The 10,139-nt window shown below is 45.1% G+C and overlaps 1 protein-coding gene across 1 annotated transcript in view; it reads right to left on the reverse strand.

The window, feature by feature from the left end:
- Positions 1-9,676, reverse strand: part of LAPTM4B (lysosomal protein transmembrane 4 beta) — a 70,508-nt gene extending 60,832 nt beyond the window's left edge. Inside the window, exon 1 of the mRNA XM_056854504.1 lies at positions 9,549-9,676. Within this exon, the coding sequence (XP_056710482.1) occupies positions 9,549-9,650 (102 nt within the window). The 5' untranslated portion in view covers positions 9,651-9,676. The remainder of the gene's footprint in view (positions 1-9,548) is intronic.
- Positions 9,677-10,139: the final 463 nt, after the last annotated feature.

Below are 10,139 nucleotides of genomic sequence, written 5' to 3' on the forward strand. Positions count from 1 at the left end.
CAATGTAATCACCACAGAATATTTGGCCGCACAAAAAGAGAGAACGCCAAGACTCCGTAAGGATGAATTCAAATAGCAGTTTATCAAGTGGAAAGTCACCACGGTACAAATGTAAGATTTCCCTAAATGGTAAGGATAACTTGGCTACTTTCCTGCTTCCTTAGCTTGGTCATTAGATGCAGATGTGTGATAAAATCCTCCTCAGTGTGTGGGCCATTACTCCACATTAGTTTTATGCACTGTAGGAGGCTCACCTTGAGTAAGAAACTTTGGGGGAACAGGAATATTTGGATTTCTCCTCAGCTTCCCGTAAACACCCTGCTAAGCAGTAAATGCAGAATTCTATCATGATCCACTACCATCCACTTCAGTCAGGAAGAAGTGGGCCAGGCTTCATTACAGATGCCTCAGGAGAACTTCAGCGACCCTGAGGCTCCCCAGTAAGATGTTGCTCCCCAGTAAGTCTGGAATGCCAACCTAAGCATTAGAGCTGGAGAACCAGCTCTCTCAGCATGAAATTCACACGGATCAGGAAAAGCACAGACTCCCATGCTTCTAAAGCACTCTGCAGAATGAGGACTGTGGTGCTTTGGTGAACTGCCTGTCTACAGAAATTCCCTTAATGGAAAATCACTCAGGGTGAATGTCTGCATGCATAACAGGCATAACCAAGAACAAAGAAAATGCTATCTGATATCTGCTGGAAAGATGATACCATTTGTGTGGGTATCATTGCCAGGACACAGTTCTACAGACACCAGACAGGATTACAGCCTTCATTAAGGGTAGCAAGATTATCGTGCCTATGCAGGACCCAGCTGGCCGCAGGAATTCTGCTTTCACAGCGGGGATAACGATGGGATCCACCAGGTGGCCCAGGGAAGGTCCTGCTCAAGCAGCTCTGAGTGGACCAAAAGGCCTAGACTAGAACCATTCACAAGAGTTTATGCCACAATGACAGTATGGACTTCAGCTCTGAGGGGAACCGATGCCTCTCATGTAGGGTGATACACAAAACTCTAGCGCTCCTGGCATTCATCTTCAGCCTGTAGGCCTTATACCCTACTTTCTGTCATCTAACCCTCAGTCCTCTTGGAGCAAAGGGATAATTCATAAACTCCTCTTGATAAGTTCTAGTCCTTGACAATTTACTAGAAATGGGCTTGAGCAGAGCAAAAAAATATGGTTAGTCAACAACTTACAGACATCAAATTGCAGAAGGAGAAGACCCTTCTTCCAAGTCCATATAGATTACTAAAGAGTTGGGAGGGAATCTCTTCAGCTCCTTATCTTACCTCCATTACTTTAACTGAATTTCGATGGGCTTTTTCAAGAGCTCGTTTTAATGCCTTTCCGTCAGCTTTGCTCAGCAGGAGATTCCAGCATTGACCTTCGGAGTCTAGGTTGTGTTCTTGTAACTCTGATGTTGAGACAATTACCCATATGTTATTGTATTGTGAATTTTATTAGGATGTCTGAAATAGCCTGATTTTACCCTTGTTGACCAGAGTTTTGAGACACGCTGATGATTTTATTATTATTATTTATTATAATTATTTACTTGAGGATAAAGATGTCAACATTTCCTACACAGTGGCAAAGTTTTGTTACATTGCCACTAGAGTGCGGAGAGCTCTGGTTAGCGTAACAAAATTGTAATTCTGGCTCTGTATTGATCAATTTTAACATTGTTTATCTGCTGGTTAAATGACGGTAAATAAATGAACTGAACTAGTGCTGCTGGCATCACCAGAACATCCCACTCCTCTTTGCCACTGCCCAAGATCCACCTATCCAAGCCTCTCTTGCCAATCTCATGCTATGGGTCTCATGAAATGACATTCCCCTCCCTCCCTCCCTCCCACAAATGATATTGTATCACCATATACAAACGGGAAGCCAAAGCTGAAACAAAGTAGTTTGCTCGAGGCCAGACAGCCTTAAATATGTTGATATCAAGTTATTATTTAGTAGCCTTTTAAGAGCTGTAGCATTAGCAGACTCTTCTCCTACTCTGAAGACTGCTGAATCCATACAATATTCTCATTCTAGTTTCCCAGCTAATTCATGCCAATCCTTCCCTGTAATTTTAACTTTAATACTCTCCACTTGCACCCTTCCTGTATGCCCATATTTGCTGACATAGGAATGCTCCAAGCATTTCAGAAATAACTGCTCTTCCAGCTCCGATTCTCTCAGCTGCAAATGGCAAAAAATGAACGTGCACGAATAAATCACCCCTTGCACATACGAAGCAGCGAGGCCACTCAAATAAAGTAGATTCTGTTACCTATACCGGGCTCATTAACATTCTCTGGTCACTGAATTGTTACAGCTTCAAATTGTTACCCACTGCAGACCCAAGAACTGACAAACTGGGCAGCACTGTTCCTGGGGAGGCCCCCTGAATCTGGGGGGGGGGCAGCATCTAAAGGGGTGCTGCAGTGATAACGTTCTGAGCCCTGCTCAGGATAGTTTGGATCCAACTCTTACAGAGCAATCCTGAAGGGTGGGCTGAAGTTGATTAGAGCCAGTGTGACCCCAGCGCTGGCATTAGTCCCACCTGCACTGGCTAAGTGGGCGCTGGCGCAGGGCCAGTTAGCCACTGCCAGAGAGCAGTGTTGCAGTGTGAGGATCAGGCACCGCCACAGACTCCCTGGCAGTGTTTCCCTGGCACGAGGGCTCGTGCTGGCACCAAAGGGGCATTGCCAGGATGTTCCCAGGGGCAGAGCTGGCTTTAGTCAGCACCCTAAGCTCTATCGACCTGGGAACGCCCTTCTGCAGGTGCGAACTTGCGCCTGCTGAAATTGTGGCGTAGCCCCATGAAACTCAATGAAGGCGTTTCATGGGGCTTGGGGTGGGGGAGAAACTGATGTTATTTCTTCCCCTAAGCCACTGCAAGCCACTGAGGAGGCGGCATGGCTATGCCATCCCCGGGCCCGCTCCAACTACCCCTCCACTCAGGACTGCACTGTTAGTTATTTTGCTTATATAAAAAGATGAAAAGACACATCGGACACTTATCTTTATTTCTGAAGTTATACCATCTAACAAAACATAGTTTTTAAAGTTTCGTAAATTTATTTTATATATTATACACACACATCTCTTAACAGTGTGTGTTACGAAACAGGGATCCCACGGCTGATGACAGAAGGATTTTCATCAGCGGAGCACAACTTCTTCACCTCCTCCTTCCAGCTATAGCTCCAAATGCTGTTTCAAGTTCATAATTAACAGTGCAATCCTAAGAACACTTTCCTAGGGGTAAGCCTCATTGAACAGACCCGAGTAGGATTCTGAGTAGACCTGCTTAGGACTGCAAGCTAAGCTGCTTAATTAAGAAATGTGACGGATACCTTTTAGAAAAGCTGCTTTTCGCATGCGAAGGACACACACGGGATAAGTTACTGATGACTGGAATGCAGCCCCTTTTAAAAAGGCCCTGTTTCATTTTCCGCCATGAATAATCATTCCTAAGAGATGAATTTCAAACTAAAAGATATTCTGAGCATCACCTTGGAACACCTCCAAATAAATCTAGTTACTGTCTTCTTCTTAAAAACGTTCATTAATGAATATCGGTAAAAGCTTCCCCCGCCCCTAAAAGGTGAAGAGGGTTGACATGATGCCAGGTCTTTAGAAGTCTGAAATTTCATCTGTATGCAGGTCATCAACATAAAATTCTAGGGGAAAAGAAACTTTATAACATAAAATGAAAGCTTTACAGCCATAGCAGAGATGCATTAACAAAGTGGAGGAAAATCAGAGGAAAAGAAGACCCTTTTCCATCCTTATAAATATTCTAGCCTGCACACAGCTGCATTGAACTCTACACTATTTAATGAAAATGCAATGAATAGCTAAATTAATTTACCATTCCCTTCACTAGCTTTTATGGGATTCCAAAAGGTTTTATATTTATTTATTCGCATATTACAATTTCCCCCTGCCCTTGTTTCTGAGTTCAGGATTCTCACAAAAGTCCTTTGAAGCAGCTGTGCGTGTATAAAGTGCCGTCAAGTTGCAGCTGACTTACGGCGACCCCTTATGGGATTTTCAAGGCAAGAGACCTTCGGAGGTGGTTTGTCAGTGCCTTCCTCTGCATAGCAATCCTGGTATTCCTTGGCGGTCTCCCATCCAAATACTAACTGAAGCTGACCTTGCTTAGTTTCCGAGATCTGATGAGATCGGGCTATACTATGCTGCCTTCTCTCCCTTGAGGCAGCTAGCTGTAATCATATACAGAATTGCTGTAGTCCAAGCCCATAATCGCACTGGTAGGATGAGAGACACTAACTCATCATACGTGCACAGTGGCTAAGTGGGCATTCGAAGCCAGGTCGCCATAAATCAAAATTCTAACTGCCATCACTTACAGGACTTCTACCAAGGCACTGTCAGTTAAGTGTTAAGTACATGGCTTCAAATATTTATCCTGAATACCAATTCAGCGTCATAATTTCAGTTGCTTCCTAAGGAATAAATCCTCTTCTAATCTGCATTCATCCAAAGACAACCTTGGCTCTCTGGGGTGTATGACCTATTACAGACAGAAAGACCATTCTTATCAGCTTATCCACATAACCGGAATTTGTCTTAATTGTGAATCCCAGAAAACAGTTATAGTCCAGTTCCTGGAAGCCAATTTCTCTTAGTTGCTAGCAAGATGTTACCAAATCATATAGGACCTGGGCGTACTCCAGTTTTTTTCCACTGACTTCCTATATACAGTCAGCATACCAATGAGTCTCCAATTCAATTCATATTGATCCCAACTTCTCAGACTTTTGCTTGTTAAAGTAAAAAGAAAGAAAAAAGTACATTTTTTCTTGGTAAAAACCTGCAGGAACTTTATAAGGTGAATGGGTAACTGTAAAAGACAAACCAATGAAATTACAAAATCATAAAATGGGAATATTAAAATATGATCAGTTTGATTATATGTGTAGTTTCTCCGAAACAGAATTAGAATTAAATGGATCTTACCCCCAAGTAAGTGCACACTGGGATTGGAGCCATAAGCGTGCAGGTAATTAACTTTCCTTTTGAAATGAATGGGTCTTAGCAGAAATTAATATACGTGCTTAATATTGTCTGAATTTTGCATATTGCGCCTTGCTGGGGGGAAGCCATGATTTAATGTGATAAAGAACTCAAAAAATATTTTTAAAAATGCAATGCCCATTACTTTCTGATATGGATTTAATTCACAGAATGAGTAATTTGGAATTATTTAATTTAATATCTTCACAACACACTATCTTGGTTTTATTTTGTGTGCATTTAATTCCTTAATGGCAGCTCCTATTTGTGGAAACACATTAAATCATGCAGAGATACTTTTCTGCACTATTACATCACTCCTGATTGAATTGGTTTCTTGATCATTACAATGGTCTTCAAAGTACAGGGAAGGCTCCAGTACTTGGGGGGGGGGGGGGGAAGAGAAGGAATGGCAGATGCCTCAAATTACAACATGTTCCTGGGAGACTCTGGATTTTGAAAAGCCTGAAGATGGCGAATGGCCTCCAGTCAGAGACCTTCATGGAGTTTGTGTGTGTGTGTGTAACAGAACCCTAACTGTCCCCTTCATCTGATTTGAAAACTCAGGCATAGCTGCTGCTTTGTCATATTGATACGTTCTTCTGGGCAGTTTGCACAGAAGGTGGGGTGGACTCTCAAAGGTAATCTATTCCCCCCCCTTGCCAATGTTAGATTTGTACACCAACCCATAGATCTTCACATGCTGTAGCATGAGAAGAGAACCAGCATAATGTAGTGGTTAAATAAGGATCTGAAAGACTCAGGTTCGAAACCCCGCTCTGCCACTGACGTTCACTTAATGACCTTGGGCCATTAACGGCTTCTTCAGTCTCATCTACTTTACATGTTTGTTGTTGTGAAGAAAAAATGGAGGAGAGAATGACGTAAGCCACCTTGGGTCCCCGTTGGGAGAAAGGCAGGGTATAAAAATCCGAAATAAAAATAAAAGGAATTCAATTGTTCATGAGACGTTTCACAGATTCACCTGTGAAGCAAATTACTCGTATAGGCCTAGGGGACCCTGGAAAGGCCGCAAGGTAAGAGGTTCAGAAGGGGGTAGTCCCCCAAGTTCAAAACGTTTGTGTAACAATGGCTCAATTGATCCTATCTGAACGATTAGGCAACATACAGTGCAAACACGCTCAACAGCCTAAGGCTAAATCAAATCATAATGAAAGACGAACATGTGAATGCTAAGAACAGTCATTTTACTGAGGTCTTATTCTGAAGGAATTTCACACTTCATAGGCTCTGTTTAGGCTGCACTTCAGGTTTTTATGGTCCATCTGTGAGGGAAATGGCCTGTGAGCTTAGAAATAGTCAGAATGCAGAAAAGAGGGCCACATTGATTTCCTTCTCTTATTTCAATGATCCTTGAGTGAAATAAAATTTCTTTTCCCACTGCACCATCATTTTTTCTTTTTTTTCTTGGCTTACAAATAGTGGCAGCCCAAGGGAATCACTGCATCTTACAAAGAATTATGTTGCTAATAATACACCTCTTCAGAGGTTTATTTGGACAAAAATAACCACCCTTCTGAAAAGCAGCATTATCTGCTGAAGTCAGCATCCCACACAGGCACAATGAAAAGATGTCCAACTTACTGTTAGGAAGAACAGCAAGCCTATAGAAGAGGCACTGGGTCAAGATAATAGAAGAGGGTATATAGATGGAAGACACAGGGGCAGCGGAACTAAATTATTACAGAGCAGTAAATACAAGAGAGGATTATGAAACCTGCCAAAATACACTGGGGAATGGAGGAAGGGTAGACAGCTTAAATTAAGTTGTGATGCCAAAAGGACTCATAATAAAGCAAATATCGTCATTTCATGTGCAGACAGATCAAATGAAAGGTACGCCTAACAACTCCTCAGAATACACCAAAGGAAGAACCCAACATGAAAGCACTGAATCAAGAGATTCAACATTGGTGCTAATACCTCGGCATGATCCACCCACCCTCTTATGGAAGTGAATGAGTTCTACTTATCATGTTTCATGCTGATCCTTGAGAAGAGCACTGTTGTATCAGGCCACTGGTCCATCTACAGCCCAGCATCCTGTCTTACCCAATGGCCAATCCTGTTTTACCCAATCCAGTTCCTCTGGATGTCCAACAACATGGCACAGAGGCTAAGGCCTTCCCTGATGCTACCTCCTAGCTATTGTATGCAGAGGTTTTCTTCCTCTGCATATGGAGGCTCCCTTTAGTTATCATGGCTAGTAGCCCCTGATAGACCTGTCCTCCGTGAACCTGTTTAATCCCCTTTTAAAGCCATCTATGCCTGTGGCCATCAAATTCTACATTTTAATCACTCGTTATGTAAAGCAGTACTTCCTTTTTTGTCCATCACAAATCTACTGCCCATCAGCTTCATTGGATGCCCTCAAGTTCTAGTATTTTGGGAGAGGGAGAAAAAGTTGTCTTCCTTGATTTGGATAAACATACATTCAAGATCTTTGGATGTCCTCATGTTCCAGTATTTTGGGAGAGGGAGAAAAGTTGTCATCTTTGATTAGGATAAACATACATTCAGATCTTACTCTGCCCATCTATCTACATTGGGGAGTAGTCCTCACCTACTCTGAATGTGTACAGGAGAACTGTAAAAAACAATTCAACATATTGTTAACCTGTGGACTCCAGATGATACTAAAGTATAAAATGTGTTAGACTGCCAGAATGAGAGCACTTCAGCCCCGACTTCTTGAATGAAGCCATAACATTTTTGGGACCCAGTCCTACAGAAACACACACAGGGAGAGAGAAGTCTCACAAACTCTATCACCAACACATATTAGTCTTAGGTGCTGGGTGTGCTAGTAGGCCATCCGGAAATCGATTAAGTTGAAATACTAGTATTCAGCCCAATTTAGTGTCTTTGACTTAAATGGGGCAGTCAGCTTAAAATCCAACTGCTCAGATTTAAGTTTAGGCTGCAAATCCAAGGACAATTAAAATCCTTGATCCTTCCTGCTAGTAAATGCTACTAACACATACTGGAAACTGAAGTGAAGAACCAGAAGACATAGGCTGCATCTGCACAACATTCGATATTGTGCTATAGCAATAATCTGTAACCAGATTTTCCTGCACGGACAAGACAATTCAGGAGGTGAACGACTGCTGTCCGACTGTGTGGACACAGCCTCCGTCCATTCCTGACCACCAACCTGCCCCAGTGTCTCTTTGCATCCACACACTGCTCAACAGGTTTTCAGGTTTACCCCCACTTGCTTAAGAGGGAGTTTATTCCTGGCAATTCAGCAATGCCTGCAAATACAAACAACTATACTTTGTCACTAGCACCGATCATTTACAACGTGTTTGCAGTCTTTGCCACACTTCTCCTCACAACAGCCCAGGGAGGCAGGCCACTAATAGTTGTCATTTCCCAGAGGAAAAACTGAAAAACAGCAAAAGCTGAAGCAGAGTGACGTGCCCACTGCATTTAGGACAAAGGGAAGGTTTCAGTATAGCAGCTGAAAGACCAACTAGCCATTTTTCTCATTATAAAACCAGAAACTATTCCTTAAATTACAATGGACAGAGTTAAACATCAGAATTGCCACATAAGAAATGAATATTGTTACCATGCCTACAACAAGGATTGCACATTTCCCCTAGTCCTTATACTAAAATATTGTATTGGTGAAAAACCTCCCTAGAACATTAAGTAGTATTCCAAGCATTGCCCATTTGCAGCCCCATACTGGCCACGTCCGGTAATGTCATTGACAATGCAAGCTCCCATCCCAATTTTGCAACTTAAAAGATGTACACTTTAACACTTCTGACATCCATTTGCTGCGGCTCCAAAATGGGAGTGCCCATCTAGTTCTTGAAATTAACCTCGCAAACCTCAGCAACCCCCAGAACTGGGGCAGCACCGCTGCTCAGCTTGCAGTACAGTCAAGCAACCACATGCAATACAGCTCAGGACACCTGTATCTTGCCCGGGACTCAGCAGGTGCAGCTTTTTCCTCCCGAAAGGGCAATACTATCAACCCTCCCGAAATCTCCCTTCCCTCCTCCACACTAGGAGGTTACATGCACAGAACTGCATTGCATCTTGTTGCCCCACCGTGCAGCAAGGGCACTCTTGGCCATCTTCTGGTCACTGGGGGTGTTGGGGGGGAGAAGTCGCGGTGAGTTTCCTGCATTGTGCAGGGGGTTGGACTAGATGACCCTGGTGGTCGCTTCCAAGCCTATGATTCTATTCTATTATTCTTCTCCCTCCCGTGCCCTTTATGGGGCGGCGGGGGGGGGGGGCGGGAATCCTCGACGGTTAGTCATGCTTAGGGGCGCTGGAGCCGTTTCTCACAGAGGCGCCAGGCGGCGCAGACTTGTCGGGAAAGGCCCTTCGTCGGGTCTACCGAGGAGGATCCCCCGCGGAGCCCTCCCCTCGCCCCCTCCCCTCCACCCCAGACCCGGCCGCATTGCCTGCCCGCCCAGGTCAACGCGTCGGGGCTTCTGCTGCAGCCCTCCTTCCCTTACCAGGTACCAGACCCCAAGGATGATCGTCCCGGTGCGGACATGGCAGCACAGGCAGCAGCTGTTGGAGTAGAAGCGAGCCCAAGGGGAGCTCATCATCTTCATCGCGCTCCGCACGCCGGGCGGCGTCTGCCCGCTGCTATCGCCGCCGCTCCCGGTCAGGTCTCCCTCCCTGGTGCCGCAGGAGGAGGAGGAGGAGGAGAAGCCGCCCCCGACCGAGAGCTCAGCAGGCGGCGGCGGCAGCAGCTCCCCGGACCAGCCCCTCCGCTCTGCTGCAGCCGCCGCCGAATGCCGGCAGGGGGAGGGAGGGGGCGCGTGCCGGCACTCCGGGGGCCGCCCCGTGACGTCATCCGGACGCCAGCCTACCAGGATCGAGGGGCGGAGCCTCCCCCGGGCAAATCCAGGCCAGGGACGCGCGGGAGGCTTTGCCGCTCTCTAGGTGCGCGTTAGAGTGTTCAGCTGCAGCGCTGCAGTCCAAAGCTCTGCTCACGACCTGAGTTCGATCCCGACGGAAGTCGGTTTCAGGTAGCCGGCTCAAGGTTGACTCAGCCTCCCATCCTTCCGAGGTTGATAAAATGAGTCCCCAGCTTGCTG

The sequence above is a fragment of the Euleptes europaea genome, chromosome 8 (genome assembly GCF_029931775.1).
Source record: "Euleptes europaea isolate rEulEur1 chromosome 8, rEulEur1.hap1, whole genome shotgun sequence".
NCBI lineage: Eukaryota > Metazoa > Chordata > Lepidosauria > Squamata > Sphaerodactylidae > Euleptes > Euleptes europaea.